Consider the following 17,366-nt stretch of genomic DNA (forward strand, 5'->3'; position numbering starts at 1 on the left):
CTACCCACTTGTGACCATAAAAGGGAAAACTGATAAAGACCCTGGAGTTTGGAAATCTGAAGCTGTGGATCTCGTTGTCGTGGATTGACTCCTATTCATGAGAAATTTATATTTCAAAGGACTGAAAACCCAGCAGTTTTCTTAAATGTCAGAATAATCCAGCTGTTATTTAAATACATTAAAAATTCTTTTGAATGGCAAGAAGCAGCCTTGAGAGCCTTCTTATTTCAAATTAATATCATCTAAATGTGAAGACCTCTGCTTTGTAACTAACGAAAACATTTGCCAATATTCCAATTTAGACAATTTTGCCTTCAGCCAAAAATCAGAAGTTTTTTGAGCTGGGAGAGATTTTTTAGAGACACTAGTTCAACTCCTTCATTTCATAAATCAGTAACTGACACCTTCTTGAAGGTCAGATGCCTTCCCAAGGTCATAGTTAACTAGTTAGTATAGCACCAGGACCATAATGAGGACTTTCTGACTTCCAAACTTATATATTATTAAATTCCTCCAAATATTACATGAAGCCACCTTTCAAACTATGGAATGTGTAGAAGACTGAGAATGTTATTCTGCCATTGTCACCATCATTATATTTGACTATTAATATACCTACCTGAGCGTGATCCCCTCTGCCTGATTTTCCTGGCATCCCATTTTTACTAGAGGTATGGTAAGATTATACATATGCTATGGCACTGGTGCAGTGGTCATTTTTTTGGTAATATTTTGATCCATCTGGCAGCAGATGGTTTTAAATTATAAAATTCCTGAAAGTCACAGCTCTGTGTTTACCATAACCATCCATTACTGGCTACAGAACAGAGGAGCACTAGAGATGGAACCTCTTTGCAAACTCTACCACTGTGATTCCCAAATGCCAAGCCTGAGATGTGGTACTGGCTTGAGATGGGATTTTTCTTGATCTGGGGTAAGGCAAGAAAAACAAAACAGTAAAAAGTTTTTCATAAAATTAATTTTGTTCAATTTAAAGGGAACCTTTTATGCTGAGATTTGTCTTTCCTACTTTTTCTGCGTTAAATGTATTTTTATGGTATTTATAGTTTAAAATGTTTTTGAGGGCAGTGCTTACAACTGTTTTATTCACTATCATACACTCAATTCCTAGCATAGTGCTTGACATAAAACAGAGACTCAAAAATATTTAGATGAGTGAGTAAAAAGTAAATAACCTTAGTTTGGACATCAGTTTTTTCGGGGAGGCAGGACGGGGGGAAGAATTTTACTAATCCCTGAAATCTAGAAGTCTGATAAATTTCAGATTGTCACTCTTGCGTAGCGATACAAGACATCTAGTGTACTGGATGGAGTGTCCCCCCAACATTGGCATCTACCTGGAACGCCAGAATATGACCTTATTTGGAAATAGGGTCTTTGCAGATTCAATCAAGTTAAGGTGAGATCATAATGGATTAGAGTGGGCCCTGATCCAAAGACTGGTATCCTTATAAGAAGAGGGATATTTGGACACAGAGACACAGGGAGAAGGCCTTGTGATCTCAGACACCAGAGGGAAGAGATTGCAGTAATGCAGCTCCAAGATAAGGAATGCTGGCAACTACCAGAAACTGGACCAGGCAAGAAAGGATCCCTCCACCCAACCCTCAGCCTTCAGAGGGAGCATGGTCCTGCCAACACCTTGATTTTGGACTTCAGCCTTCAGACTTTGAGAAAATAAATTTCTGTTGTTTGAGCCATCCAGTTCATGGTACTTTGTTATGGAAGCCCTAAGAAACAAATATATCTAGGAGTCCAGCCCAGTGGATTTGGTGGGAAATAGAGGGGAAAAGAGCAGGATTTCTAGGGGTTAAGTGTGTCTCCTACAATCTATTTTGGGGCAAAAAAGAGAATTCCCACGCTGATTCTTCAGGGTGTAATTAATGACTATAAGTATAGGGGAGTCATCTGGAGGATACTTTTCTATTTTTAGTCATGGAAGATTCAGGGGGAAATGCTTTGGGATGATGTAGGAAGGATATTTGTTAGACATGAATCTTGATGGAAAGAGGTATAAGGCACTTGTTAGAACCCAAAATGGATTTCTAAAAGCTGGGCATAAGTCAGTTTTTACAATTAATATATTTTAAATGTATTAATATTATAGGAGCCCAATATTTAAAACAATTTTATGATGAATTCATATAAGAGAAAGAACAAAGAAATATTTATAGCCTAATATATAATTTACATACCTAGATTTTCTTTTGTTTTAAAATTAATTAATTTTAATTTTTGGCTGCGTTGGGTCTTCTTTGCTGAGTGCAGGCTTTCTCTAGTTGCAGAGAGCAGGGGCTACTCTTTGTTGCAGTGGCGGGCTTCTCATTGTGGTGGCTTCTCTTGTTGCAGAGCATGGGCTCTAGGCGCGTGGGCTTCAGTAGTTGTGGCTCATGGGCTCAACAGCTGTGGCTCACGGGTTCTAGAGCACAGGCTCAGTAGTTGTGGCACACGGGCTTAGTTGCTACGTGGCATGTGGGATCTTCCTGGACCAGGGATCGAACCTGTATTCCCTGCATTGGCAGGTGGATTCTTAACCACTGCACCACCAGGGAAGTCCCTAGCTAGATTTTCATATATCCCATTTGCCTGAAACAAGAACCATCTATACGAAAGAAGAAAGTAGGTCAATTTTAACTAAAGCTTAAAAAAAAAATGACAATGCCTATATGTAAGCTTTCTTAGGGCAGGTATTTTTGTCTCTACTATTTACTGAGTGTAAATGGTGCCTACATATAAAAGCTTAATAAATACTTGTTGAATGAATGTTCCAGGTAATTTATATTGTTACTGGAAGTGGTGGGATTACATGGCCTCTATTTTTTGGTCTAATACTTCATTGCTGTGATGACAAACACATCTCGTTTATTTCTGTGAGGCAGGATGTGAGGAATGAGAAAGAGACAAAGAATTACAGGATAAAAAAGTGTGCACTAAAATCTGAAAAGTTATCAAGCCATATCTATAAAATAGACTACCTAAAATGATAGTGGTAATCTAAGCTCTTGATAGAGTTCAGATGATAAGTTTGTGAGGGAAGGGAGAGGACTTAGAGAGCTGAGACGGTCTCATCCTGTCAGTGAGTAGGGAACATATGAATTCTGTTTGGCCACCTGGGGCCCATTTAGTGCACTAGAGTACTAATTTGCTAAATGGGTCCCTCATAGTAAAAATGAATGAGTAAATAGTGAGCAATTTAGGGATGGTAAACCACTAGTAGCTCAAGGGATATAGAAATGTGAAACTATAATTATATTCCTTGCTCATAATGTACTAACTAAATGTATTACATTGTATATTGCATCTTTCTGAGTTTATTTCTGGACACAGCTGAGCCCTTTACAATTCAGACTGAAACCAATCCTGCTATCAATTCATGCCTCCATTAAAATTCCAACTGCTTATATTAGAAAAAAAATTCCAAAGATGGTTTCTTTTATCTTGGATCTAAGGATGCAAACAGGATTAACCTAGATGCAAAACACAGCAAGTCAGTTATAAATCACATGGCATAAAATAAACTGTGGCAGTAAATTGAAAATTATGTTCTCTTTTTCTATACTTAGCTGTGAAAATATTTTAACAAGTTGGCTCAGGGTTTGCAACTTTTACATCTGTTGTTTCTTTTCGGGATTATCTTTTAGCATTTGAAGATGTGGTTCTTTTAAAAGTGTGGCTAGTCAGAAATGTGGTATCAGATTGTACATTTGGAACATTTTAAAGGATGGGGGGCATTTGTGAGTTATGTGGTTTCAAGATAGTGGCCTATTCCCCACTCCACTTTTAAGTAGGAGAAGCCGCGATTTCATGGGTGTCTAGAAAACATTTGTCCTTAACTGAAATCCTTTTCTTATTCAGAGAAATTGTACGGCGTGGGTTGGCTCGGACAGTCTGGATGATGTTCCATGATACCAGCAAACTCCAAGTACAAGTTTCATTGCCCTTATCATTGTCTATTATTAAAACTCTGAGGTTCCAGTTGATCTGGTGTTCAGGGCACTGTCTATTTTTATGAACTCTCATTTCTTTCTCTCTCTCCTCTCAGCCCCAAGTTTAGTGACTTTACTGAAGGTGTTTGGAGGTGGAACCAGGGATGGATCACACTGTGGATTCTTGGTCTTCTGCTCTCCCCTAAGCTCTGATTTCTATTATTTTGGATACAATGGAATATGATGTGTTTTAGATTATAGACACTATGCCTGAAATAGTTTCTCTGTGTAAAAATTATAATCTGCATTCTCCCCCTGCCCACAAAAAAAGGACCCACGGTTCTTTGTTTTTTTTGTTTTTTTCTCGGTACGCGGGCCTCTCACTGTTGTAGCCTCTCCCGTTGCGGAGCACAGGCTCCGGACGCGCAGGCTCAGCGGCCATGGCTCACGGGCCCAGCCGCTCCGCGGCATGTGGGATCTTCCGGACCGGGGCACGAACCCGTGTCCCCTGCATTGGCAGGCGGACTCTCAACCACTGCGCCACCAGGGGAGACCGGACCCACTGTTTTTTGAGGCTGGAATGTACTTCCTTTTTCTTCATGTTGAGATACTTGAACATAATTCATTATTCCCTTTCTCCTCCTAATTTAGTAATCCCTCATACCAAGTCTGGCAGGTGTGTATGAAGACTCTTCAACCCCTCCCCACTCCAATACTCTGTATACTGAATTCTCTGACCAATGCTTTTTCTTTACGTTTTCCCCCTTGGAGGAGGCTTTTTGGTTACAAATAACGTCAAGGGGTAAATACAGTTCCTGGAGGATAAAAAGGCGAGAGTTGTGGTGATTGTGTAAAACTAAACAAGACTCAGAGCCTATTGAGACAGTGCTATGATTTCTTAGGATGCAGATGGACATTGGGCCAATGGTGACAGAATTTCTGATTAGAACAAACTTCCCTTGAGTTTGTTACATTAGCTAAATAAAAATAACTCTAGAAAGCAGATATATGAGAATTGATATATACTTCTTTTTTTTTTTTCGGGAAAGCAGCCTCAGAAGAGGTGGTTTTTCTTTATTGGGAACTCAGATGATCAGAGGTCCTCTGTCTCCAGTGAAATACTGAGGCTGAAGGAACATGCCACAGCACACTCCGTTGCATCCTGTGCTCTCTCCCAAGGTAGAGGGAAACCACAAACACCCACCCTCTAGCCCTCCCGGCTGCCACTCTTAAGGACTTTCCCCAGTACCTCCCGAAAGATGACGCCCACACACACAAAGTTAGGCCTGGCAAAAAGCCAAGCATAGAAAGCCTCAGTAACTCTTCTTGGTGGAACCGAAGCCAGAGAAGCCCATCACAGCTGTCATCTCACCTTCCTCCTCCAATGTCAAGTCCTCCTCCGCCCTCCTTTTCTTCTCCTTCTGTTTCTCTTTCTTGTAGGTTTTGGCTTTTTCCTCCTCTTCTCTGAGTTCCTTCATCCTTTCCTCAAAGTCATAATCCTTCTGCTTCTCTTCCATCTCCTTCTTGTTGACTTCAAAACGTTTCTTCACCTGATCCAAAGTGGAACATTCCACACGCATAGACATGCCCAGGTTTCGCTGATGTTTCTTTCCATTACTGTGATCCAGGAAGTTGATGGAGTCTTTCACCACACAGTCACAGACATTGCAATAGTATCCTCCCATCTCAGACTGTGGGGTGGTCTTGGTAATGACGATTGTCTTCCCAAGTTTGGATTCCAGGTCCACCTTGGAGTCCCGATGCTGGAGAAGCTCTCGCGTGACTGGCTGCACTGGTTTTCCATCCTTCTTTTCTCTCTCTTTCGTGAGCTTCTTCTCGGCGAGCTTCTCATATTCATCTTTGTCCCACTTTCGGCGAAAGTCCAAGTTTTTTGTCCCACTGCCCGATGCCATCTTCACTGCGAAGTGAATCTATATTTCTTAATATAGAAAAAATTAAAGAGGTTTATAGGAAATCAGCTAAGGAACTGAAAAATATAAAGAAATGTAAATAGTCCGTGTTTTGGTGCTGAAATTTAACATAGTCTTTGTTTTTTAACCTTATTAAAGTAAGGCTAAATTAAAATACTGTTCATTTCTAGAATAGTTTGTGCTACTCAAGGTACATATGGATTAGGCAGCTGAAATTCATCTTCAAGATCATTACCTCTTTCTCTGCCTCTTTACTTTCTTTCAGAGACTTAGCCTTCAGCAAGTACTCAGCTTCATTTGTTCCAGAAAATTTCATCCAAAGTGAGGTCTCTATTGTTGGACTCCCTAGACTAGGTCAGTTCTCTTGTTTTATTTTTGCTTCCTCCATGGCACCCAGTATTCTCCCCTCGTCCACATCCCTCTCACTTGTTGAACCTCTTTCTTGCTAATCTATAAGCTCTGTGAAGGCAAGGACAGTGTCTGATTTATTCAATTGCTGTAACAGAGTACCTGGCATATAATATGTTTATAATTATTTGTTAAATTAATTGACTTGACTATCTTATGTCTCTTGGGAGAACTTGCATTCTTCCTAATTTTAAAAATGTAACTCTGTGCTGTTGATTGAATTGAAATGGAATAAACATTTGTTTCATGAGACCAAGAGGTAATACTTCAAAAGAAAAATATAAAAAATCATTTTCAGGAATTTCAAGAATCAAGATAAATATATATTTTTTGGTCCTGTAACTTCCTCCATTCCTCTTCAATGAAACTGTGTAGATAACCCAAGTACAACTTTCCCTGCCCTTACTAGTTTCTGTTATTTCAGGTACAAGTTCCAGTTTCTCTGTTTCTCTCTCCTTCGTCTTTCCTCAAACCCCTCACCCCCAATTCACCCTCAAGTTTAGTAACTTTGTTGAAGTTAAGGCAGGCCCTGGATAGTATAAAGTTGAAAAAGTCTCAAATGTGAAAATCCAGATTTCTAAAACAATGTGGGGAAATATTAATTAAATTAAAAATTTTACTAAATTCTTTTAAATAGTATGCTATTCTAATCTAGCCTACAATATTGTTTCAACTGACAAGAAAGTGCAACTTTTCAGACCACGAATAACATTGTAGCCGTAGAGTATAACTTTTTCTGAATGTTGAAAGAAGAAACAAGGGAAGGCGTTAAGAGAGAACATACAGGACCAGCCCATCTCATATCCCACCGTGTCTCCATTCCAGCGTTTCCTCTACTTTCCATCGCTTTCTGTGTCATTAAGTTACTTCAAACCTTCAGACCAACAGGGAAAAATGAGATCTCAGCCCTTTGCCTTTTTCCTTCTCAGATGTAGGAACTGGAGGATCGGGTCGGGGCTGCACGATTTCCACTAAGCACGTTCAATGGGTGGTGGAGGTGAAGACCAAAGGCTGGGGACCTTTGTACCGTTTAGAGTCCCTTCAAAGCCCTCTCTTTCAATTAGCCGGGAAAACGAAAGTCTTCTGGGAAGCGGGAGTGTGCGGGCTAAGTACAAGTTAATGAACAAGAACATTCCCGGGCACGGAGTTCAACAGCAGAGGGCAGAATACCCACTGTTCAGGGCACACGGCTGGCTGAAAGGAGGGGCATAGTTTAAGGATCTCTGGGGCTTGTAGTTCACCACGTTTCCTTCGGACATGCCCGTCCGCGCATTGGAACTACAACTCCCAAGGTGCACCGCGCGCATCTGTCGTCTCTGCCTCCCCCTCTCTGAGGCTCGCGCCGGAACCTCCTGGGAAACTGCCCCCCCCCAGCCCCGCCCTCGTACGCCGTCCCGTTTGTTTACCCTGAAGCCCCGCCTCACCGCCGCCCTCCTGCTCTCCCCTCTTCCGCCTGGAATGCCGTCATGCAGGTGATGCATATTCATGAGGCCCGCCGAGGAGCTCCCGCCCTGCCTGTCTCCCGCCTTCCCGCTGCCGGCGCGTGATTAATATTCAATGAGCCCAGCTACGCGGCGGGTTCGCCGGGGTGAGGCGGGGGAGTGGGCGGGGCCTGCGCTCGGCGCCCGCGACCCAGGCGGGGAGGGCGTGTGTGTGTGTGTTTGGGGGGGGGGGGGGCGGTGGCGGCCAAGCGGGCGGGCGCACGGGATGGAACACCGAGACACCGACGGAATGCTCCGACTTGCCACATAATCCCTTGGAACGGCCGTGCCGAACGCCATTGGCTTCTCCCTTCTCCCCGCGCCGCCGCCGTCTCCCACCTTCGCCTCTCTCTCTGCCCGCTGTCTCCGGAGCTGGGGGGGAAGCGCGAAGCCCCACTGCAATGGAGCCCGCCGCCGCGACTACGGCGCAGCGACTCCCAGAGACCAGCAGGGAGGACCGAGCTCCGGCTCCGGCGGCGGCTGCAGCGGCGGCCGCGGCCGCGGCGGCTCTGGCGGCGGCAGTCGGGGGCGGCCGGAGCCCGGAGCCCGCGCTGACCCCGGCGGCCCCCAGCGGCGGGGCGCGGGAAGAGGCCCCCGGCGAGGCGCAGCTGGGGTTGTTGCCGGGTCGGCCGGGAGGCACGGGTCGCAGGAGGAGGCGCGGCGCCCCCCAGCCCACCGCTGGCGGGGCTGCCCCGGTGCCCGGGGCCAGCGGTTGCGCCAACTCCCTGCTGCTGAGGAGAGGGCGGCTGAAGAGGAATCTGTCCGCGGCCGCCACCGCCGCCGCCTCGTCGTCCTCGTCCTCGTCGTCGTCCGCCGCTGACGCCTCGCACTCCCCCGGCGCCACCGGCCTCACCGCCTCCTGCTCGGCCTCGGCTTCGCTGTGCACCCGGAGCCTGGACAGGAAGACGCTGCTCCTGAAGCACCGGCAGATGCTCCAGCTGCAGCCGTCGGACCGGGACTGGGTGCGGCACCAGCTCGAGCGGGGCTGCGTGCACGTCTTCGACCGCCACATGGCCTCGACCTACCTGCGCCCGGTGCTGTGCACGCTGGACACCACGGCGGGCGAGGTGGCCGCCCGCCTGCTGCAGGTGGGCTACAAGGGCGGCGGCGTGGTAAAGGTGCTGGGCAAGGGGCACCCCGACGCCGGTCCCCGGCTCCCGCCCGCCGAGCCGCGGGACTCGGAGCCGCCACCCGGGAGGAGCGGACTGGCCGCCGTCGGGGGGCCGCAGCGCCCTCCTCCCGCCGACCTGCCGCTGCCCGGCGCCCCGGACGGGTGGGCGCTCCGCGCCTCCCGCGCCAGCCCCGCGCCCTCAGACTCCAGCCTGGGCGAACCGGGCGCCCCGCGGCTCCTGGACGGTGCGGCCGCGGGCCCAGCCTCCGACACCGAGAGCTTCAGCCTGAGCCCTAGCGCCGAGAGCGTGTCGGACCGGTTGGACCCCTACAGCAGCGGCGGCGGCTGCTCGTCGTCGTCCGAGGAGCTGGAGGCTGACCTGGCCCCGGCCCGGCCCCCGACGGGGGCTCCGGGACAGCCCCGCCTGCCCCGGCTTGGAGCGGGCGCCCGGCCGTCATCCCCGACGGCCTCCCCGCCTCCGCCGCAGCCGAAATCCCTGAGGGGCGTCGAGGGCCCAGGCGGCGCCGCCCGCGATCAGCCTCGGGAGGAGAAGGCGGCGGCAGCAGCGGCCCTCGGCCGCCCCCCGTCGACCCAGGATGGGAACGGGGCGACCGCGGAGCAGGCGCCTCCACCGCCCACCCTGTACGTGCAGCTCCACGGAGAGACCACCCGGCGCCTGGAGGCGGACGAGAAGCCGTTGCAGATCCAAAATGACTACCTCTTCCACCTGGGCTTTGGGGAGTTGTGGAGGGTGCAGGAGGAAGGCATGGACTCGGAGATCGGCTGCCTCATCCGCTTCTATGCAGGTAAGGAGATCACCTGCACTTTGACGCGTGCGGAATAAGCACTTCCAGGTCCCGATAAATGTTTGGCCACCCCGAGAGTCAGCGCGGGTCCTCGGGATTCTGTTACTTCTCTACAGCTTTCAAGTACGATCTGTGTGATACTAAATTGAGCAGTTTTAAAATCCGCGAGCTTTTGTCATTCTTGGGGGCTCCGAGGTTGGGAAGCAAGCTGGGAGAGGTGGCAGGGCCACCAGGAAGCACAGGGAGCAGGCACTCCTGAAAGAAGCAGTGGTGTCTTTAACAGTGAAGTGCTGCCTTCGGACGTCTGTTCACCGGTTTGTTGGGTTTGAGGCAGTTTGGGATTTCAGGTAAACATCACGTGCACGTGATACCTACAGAGGAAAATGACCTTGAGAAATGCGCTGGAACACCCGCCCTCCGTCTCACTGTCGGCGGCCTGCCCTTCCAGCCCGGGAGCTCGCTCCGCATCAGCTGGTGCTACTCGTTTGCCCACTTAGTCCTCGATGGAACCCAGCAGCTGCGGTCCTCTTTAGCGATACTTTTCCTCAGCGCTTTTTGGCTTTATTTCAGTTTCCTCTGTAAGTTTGTCTTGCGTCAAAAGTGGTTTTGCCTATTTCTTTCTCTCAGTTTCTTACTTCTAGCCTTTATAGCCAGAACTGCACATTGCGATGTGACTTGCAATAGGGATATATAGGAATCACAGTACGACTTGAGGGTGATCGAAAATCTTCCTCATTTTTTTTTCATTTCTAGGTTAAAGGTCTTAAAAGGAGAGTTAAATCTTCCCCAGATTTACTAAAGTACTAAATTACTTCCCCACCTAGGTTGTATGTGGTGGTGGAAAAATAATCACACTTGTAATTTCATTAATCTGTAGCCATTCTTTCTAACTTAATATGTTTTTGGTCCAGCCTGTGTCCCAGTAGCAGTTTAGTCGGTTTGAATGAAGAAATTACTCACACATTGAGATATGCAAAACTGGTAGCATTCCTGGTGAGATGTTCCTTTACGTTTAATTGAAGTTTTTCTGTAATTCAAGTGGATTTCTGATGGATTTTTGCCTCGTAAAGAAAACCATATCATAATACAATAGCATTTGTAGTATCTGAAGATAATATCCCAACCGGATGACAAGCCTTTAAAAGCTTATGGCCTAGAAAATAGGTGATTTTTTTTTTCATGTGGGAGCAACAGCTATATCATTTTCTCCTGTGGCTCATGTAATTTGTAAAATACTGTTATTTTACAAAAGCAGTAAATGGTAATCACACTTGGAATGAGAATATTTTCTTAACATGAGAATGATAAATGCCCTTATAACCAACCAATTACATTGAAGGAAATATATATAAAGCAAGGGATATGTTAAATAAGCAGTACTGGACATATTTCGTATGGAAAGAGTTCTGCATCCTTTCTTTTTCTCATGACTGAATTGTTGATCACGATAAGTGTCCATGGGAAGGGTTTTAGGTGTCCTAGTCATGACATTTAAATCTTTGATTCCCCTTGATTGTCTCTTCACATGTGTCTAAAATGTTCTAAGTGGGTGATATATAGGTTTTTAAAAAAAACTTATCAGTATAAAGGTGACAAATTATCTTTCTGGTAAATCGCAAATTTCTGGTGTGCTCATTTTAATCTTTTTGTTTCGTTCCTTATGAAAAGCAGGAATTGTTGCTTCATTCTGAACTTATTTGCTTTATTTCTATATGCACAGTATAAATACATATATACCTCTGTGAATATGCTTGTAAAAGTAACTAATTAAATGAGGAAGCCATACAGAGCATCCAACCTGTTCTTGAATACGAAGCTGGTATGCAGGTGTCCTAGAAGGAAGATGCCTGATTGTTATAAAGATATAACAGTCTTTACAAAGATATTATAAAGATATTATAAAGATGTCTAATTGCTTATTTTATAGCAAGTTGAGCTTATGTTAAGCCTAAGAACATGGCAAACGTCTGTGTTGATATTCATTTGCCATAGAACAAAATTTACTATATAGTGAGTCCACTTGAACTTTTGCAAGGAAGTTTAGTTACTGATGAACAAAAGGGCCTTGTTATAAGGTGGTCTCACTCATCACCGGAACATTATCAGGACTTCACACGTAGCGCAGGTTTGCACCAAGCTGGAGGAGATTCCTAGAAGTTACCCCTGTGCTGCAGTGGAATGTAGGACACCCAACAGGAAAGTGGCATGTTTTGGTAGTAATTCTTTTCCATAAGAAGAGAGTTACGTTTGTTTTATATGAGATCCTTTGAGGGTGTGTTTTCCACCACATTCGTTTTTATAATGTTACATGTAACTTACTCTTAAATTTATTGCTGTGTATCTTTTTGTTTATCTGTGTATGTGGAGTTGAGGATAGACTAGGAAATTGCTTTTGAAGGCTTTTGAATATTTTCCTATATTTAAATTGAGCTCGTTATCTGTTGTTTATCTAGTTTATCTGTTTATAACTGGAGAAGTTCTTGTCCAGTGGAGAACTTTCATTCTCTTGAGGTCACCTTTCAGTTGAATTTTAGTATTTATAACCTGGCCTAAGTTATTCTTAAAAGACTTTGAAAGCCATTTGTGGTTGCTTTGAATATTTAAATATTTATTTAGGTAAAGTAAAATGGAATCTTTAATGAGCTAAAAGGCTTTGGACAAAAAGGTACTATCTAATTACAGAGTCGTTGAGAAAAACTTAGTTTGAAAATTGTTGCTCCTCCGAAGCAACCATTCTCTTAGCTAACTTTAAATAAGAAAAAATTTAATTATGGCTCTATCTGAAGTAACTTGTGTGAAGTATTAAGTATATTAGATACATTAACATTTAATTTTCCTTTAAGATCAGCCATCTTAAATTTTACCTGAGAGTAATTTTAGGTGAAAAAAAATTCAAGAATTAGGTTACTTGACATAGGTTACAGACTTAAAAACGTTAATGAGGTTATGTTTTGGACTCCCTGGGGGCGTCTGAGTCATTAATCAAGGGCAGTGTTAAACTATATTTTTAATATTTTTGACTCACTTCTACTGCCTTTTAGCTTTAGTCATCTGGCTGTTTCAGTTTAAATTGTAATAGTGGGAAATGATGTTGATGGAATGGAGACTGCACCCACTGTGGCTCGTGAATCTTGGACAACATATTTTTATGTTTGACTTTTTGAGATTGCTCAGGAGAACGGACTCCTTACCCGCTCATATTTCTTCTCTTTTTCTCTTCTGGGATGATCAAACCTTACATGGTTTCCTACGTGGAAACCAAGAAGGGGTGTTTCGGCATTAAGCTGTAATATTGACGAGAAGTCTCTTATTACTATAATTACAGCAGTATTGAGTAACGTGGTATGAACATGTGACACCAGTGTGTGCTTAAGCAGTCCTTTTAAGAACAAAGGGTTTAATTTTATTTTTGTCGCTTTTTGTATTTAAATTTTATACTTGTTTTTGATGTAAAGTGAGTGCTGTCTTGTCCTTCATAACTGTGGTTTGATAACATCTATTAATATGTTGGTTTTATTATCTTCAAAAATCTTAAAGAGCTTTCACATAAATTATCTCATTTGTCCTTTCGGAAACATTATTAGGGAGGAGTGGGTGTCAATCCTCTTTTCAGATAAACTGATGCATAGTTTTGATTCTTGCTTGTGGTTTTTCAGTTCTTGGCAGAGCTGAGAAGAGAGAGCATGCATATTCTGTTTTACAATTCATATTACTTTCCATGAATTGAAGTTGAATTTCATTTACACTTGAATTTTTCACTTGGTTAAAAGCATTCCGAAAATATTCTATTTTTGTTGGTAATGAGGTGATATTATCCTCTAGGCCAAAGTGGTATTCCTTGCGAAATTTGGTTGGTTCTGTTTCTATCATGCTGCCTTTAACATAAAGAAGCAAGACTGGCAAATAAGTGGACAATACAGAAAGAGTACGAAAGTGTTCTAAATATTCTGGTTGTAAATAGTCTTACATGCATTTAAGTTGGCATGAAATAAAGTTCACCTAATGATTCTTTTTTTTCTTACACACGCCTCATTTGTTAAACTGTAAATCTTCATTGGGTATAGAGCATTATTAACACTTTATCTGAAAAGTGGATAAGTTTTGAGGGTAGCGGTGTGACATTTCAGTTCCTTTAAAACATAGCTTTACTTGTAAAGTATCAAAAATAGCTATCATGAAAGGTTTGCATAAACCTTTCATCTTAAAGTAAACTTATTTGTACTTTAGTGATCAGTAGTGCTCTATTGATGTCACCATGCTGTTCATTTTTTATAATTCATATGTTATATAGAGTTAGAGAGTAAGCTACTCTGTCTGTTTTTATAGTTATTCCTTAAATGGTGTTTTTTTTAATGCTTATTGAAATAATTATAGGGAGAGGAGATGAGTGTAAATGAGTTTATGAAGTTTCTGGTTGAAAGTTTTATCTTTTTGTGGCTATAAGATTGTTAAAACAGCCACCTTAAATGATTGGTTATCCCAAGATTCTTATTATTTTTTAAAGAGTAAGGTGTTTTTGATTCTCTTTATAGAATGCTGAATTTGATTTCTTGGTAACATAACATTCATTAATGTTGTATATGGTCCAAGGCTAGTATAATACTTGGCATTTTAGTTTAAACATTTGTTGAATTGAATTTGCGGAATTTTGTTAAGCAGCTGGTGGTGTATGTCCTGAATCTTCAGCCTTCCTTCCTGTTAGGGTCCCCAGGGGTTGTGTTAAACACACATACACACAGAGGCATTTCTCCCATGGCAGAAGGTTTTAGATGTGCCACACACTGTTAGTATCTTCTGTTTTCCGTGAGTGGAGCTCTATGTGGATTTTGAGAGAGTTCTCTCTCAAAGGTTTCTTAGAGTTAACAGGTGTTTTTTTTCCCCCCTTTTCAAAGGCATCTCTTACCTAAAGTTTAAGATGAATTTAATGAGACATCTGTCAAATGAGGCGTTTTAGATTTAATGATTTTGTTATGTGCCAGGGTTGAACACGGTTCAGTCTATCTGGACAGGAGAAGGGTTTAATTGTACTGTGAAAGTCGAGAAAAGCCACTCAATAGAAAAGCTTTTCCTTTAAAGACGCCTGGCATTTTGAAAAAGAGAAAAAGATGTTATCAAAATGTCCAAAATAGTCTGGGAAAGTGAAGGCTTTTTTTAAAAGTCCCACTTTCTAAAACCCACTCCACCCCTTGATCGCAGGCATCTGGTACAACACTGGTAATGAGGGGTTTTGAATCTACCTTCATGTCCCTCTGCTTCTTGGGCAAACTCTTTTTAATACTTACCTTTGGTTTTCTAAAGATAGTATAATTCAAACAAAACAAAATCGACCATTTGGATTCTTTAGACATATTAGGTATTTATAACCTAAGTCTCTGTGACGGGTTGTGTTTGGATTTGTTATGAAACTTTAACTCTAGGCTTTGGAAAATTTTGATAAACTGAAACTCAAGGGTTGGAAAGAATAGACTTTAATGGTACTTTGATTAAAGAACATTAGGATATTTGGTTAACTATGAAATAGCAGCTCTTTCAAGTTGTGTGATAATCGTACTTTAGAATCAAGAATAACAGTTACCGGGTTGCTGAAGTATAATTACATGTTGATTTAGAGATGGAATGGTTTTGTTATATATATAATATATATGCCGAATATTCCTTTTAATATGTTAAGTGAAACAAAGCATAACCATCCCACATTCATGCTGAAATAATTGTTTCCCTGTTGTATTTTTACATTTGAGATTGCTTTAATAGGTTGTAAAATGTATTTAATGATAGAGTGTCTTATTAAGGTACTAGTCCAATGACCTTTGAGTTTGGAACCTAGAAGTTCTCTTGGAAATGGAGTGAAATACTCTATTTGTAGGTTGTACATATTCTGTGAGTTTGTAAATGTCAATACTTTAGCAAAAAAAAAAAAGATCCAGAATTTATGACATGTATTTTCTCAAATGAAACTTGCTAGAAGTAAATTAGTCTCATTTCCAGTTATGTGAAAGCATTCAGTTGAAGACTGAATAAAATTTGAAATAATTTGGTTTTGGACCATTTCAATTAATGAATGAAAAAATCTAATTCGAAATTTGAGATACTTTGAATTGGTTGATTTTGTTTTAGTTTTTTCCCCTGCATTCTTTTCAGGCAGGAAGAGTTTTGAATTTGTTGCTGTCTAGTTCTACTGACTCATACATCTGATGATGAAGAGCAGGTGGAGAGTGAATCTTTTCAGATGTCTGCCTTCATTAATAATATGTTAGGATGCTTGGCGCCTTCTTTTCAAATACGAGGCGTGTTTTTAAATATAGCAAGAGAAAGTATGAACTGTATTTGTTTTCACTGTCTATTTAATAATTATCTGGATTTCACAATCAGTTCACTCCTGACACATGGTCCAAAGAGCGAAATTTTATGCGTAGAACCAGTTTTTGACCTTTTTGTCATGTATGAGAAATATATTCCTATGGAATTCTTTCTTTGTTCCTATGCATATGTTTTGAGAGCTTTTGGCTATACTTTAGCACTTGAAGGGGTACTCCATCTTATGGTTTTTGAGTTTGGCTGATGTATCCTGGGGTCAGGTGAAAGTAACTTTGCAATTTAAAGAAATGGGTCTGAGAGTTGGGAAAGTTGGTATGACTTTGGGCATTCATTTTAACTTATCCTGGGCTTTGATTTCCTCATCAGTAAAATGATGAGCTTGGAGTAGAATAAGTCTAAAATCTCTTCCAACTCTTAACATTCTGGGGCTTCATTAGAGAGCCTGTTCTTCAAATTAGGACTAAATGTTGTAGTTGTTTTAAGTTCTGTACGACCTATCCATGGGTTTAAAAACAGCCAAATCCCCAGCTTTTTGTCATGGAGAAAGGAACAGGCTTGGACCTAATACACACAAGTCAGCCTAAGGTTGCCAGCCAAAGAAGAATACCTTTTTGGAGTCGATTAGGACTAATGATGGAATAGATAGTGTTTGATTACCCTCTCCTTGCCAGCTCTACTCTTCAAAGTAGAATTCAGCACACTAGAGATGAATTTAAAGAAATACATCCTCTTAAAAGTTGAAGTAAGGGCTTCCCTGGTGGCGCAGTGGTTGAGAGTCCGCCTGCTGATTCAGGGGACACGGGTTCGTGCCACGGTCCGGGAAGATCCCACATGCCGCAGAGCGGCTGGGCCCGTGAGCCGTGGCCGCTGGGCCTGCGTGTCCAGAGCCTGTGCTCCACAACGGGAGAGGCCACAACAGTGAGAGGCCCGCGTACCGCAAAAAAAAAAAAAAAAAAAGTTGAAGTAAAATTCTGTTCTTAAGTTGACTTGTAAAGTAAGATACTTTTATAATCCAGTTTATAAACTTTACTGTAGTGATAACTCTGTATTTGAGGGATCCAGATATGGGAAATTTAATGGTTCATTAGCTTTAATTCATGGTGAGCTGTATGTGCCTATCTACTTGTGCCTAGAGTCAGTAGGAGAAAAAGCACATAAAAATTTTTTTTTGTGTTATTTTTGATTAGATCATAGAGTTTAGGATTCTGTAGAGATCCTAACATCTGTATTTTTATAGATGAGGAAAGCAAGCCCTGTAGAGGTTGAGTGTCTGGTCCAAGATCGGTGATAAACTCAGTCTCAGAATTAGGAATAGCACCCAGGATTTTGATTATATCTGTCTAGTGTTCTTTTTTACCCCACAC

General features: G+C 42.7%; 1 protein-coding gene and 1 pseudogene across 5 annotated transcripts in view; one reads left to right on the forward strand and one right to left on the reverse strand.

The window, feature by feature from the left end:
• Positions 1 to 4,976: 4,976 nt before the first annotated feature.
• Positions 4,977 to 7,936, reverse strand: LOC113626814 (zinc finger matrin-type protein 2 pseudogene; annotated as a pseudogene). Of its 2 annotated transcripts, none has more exons than XR_003435295.1 (2): positions 7,096 to 7,936; positions 4,977 to 5,886 (listed from the first exon to the last, which is right to left on the reverse strand). The product of XR_003435295.1 is annotated as a zinc finger matrin-type protein 2 pseudogene, transcript variant X2 (transcript). The 2 variants fall into 2 exon arrangements; XR_003435294.1 differs by having other exon boundaries at positions 6,114 to 7,936.
• Positions 7,937 to 8,029: 93 nt separating this feature from the next.
• Positions 8,030 to 17,366, forward strand: part of PHLPP1 (PH domain and leucine rich repeat protein phosphatase 1) — a 213,394-nt gene continuing 204,057 nt past the window's right edge. Inside the window, exon 1 of one of the 3 annotated variants that reach the window (XM_027118702.1) lies at positions 8,030 to 9,684. In XM_027118702.1, the coding sequence (XP_026974503.1) occupies positions 8,169 to 9,684 (1,516 nt within the window). In that variant the 5' untranslated portion in view covers positions 8,030 to 8,168. The remainder of the gene's footprint in view (positions 9,685 to 17,366) is intronic. The other 2 variants (XM_027118703.1, XM_027118701.1) reach the window with 2 other exon arrangements.

Source organism: Aethalodelphis obliquidens, unplaced genomic scaffold, assembly GCF_003676395.1.
Source record: "Aethalodelphis obliquidens isolate GAN/ISIS:26980383/991018 unplaced genomic scaffold, ASM367639v1 scaffold19, whole genome shotgun sequence".
Lineage (NCBI taxonomy): Eukaryota > Metazoa > Chordata > Mammalia > Artiodactyla > Delphinidae > Aethalodelphis > Aethalodelphis obliquidens.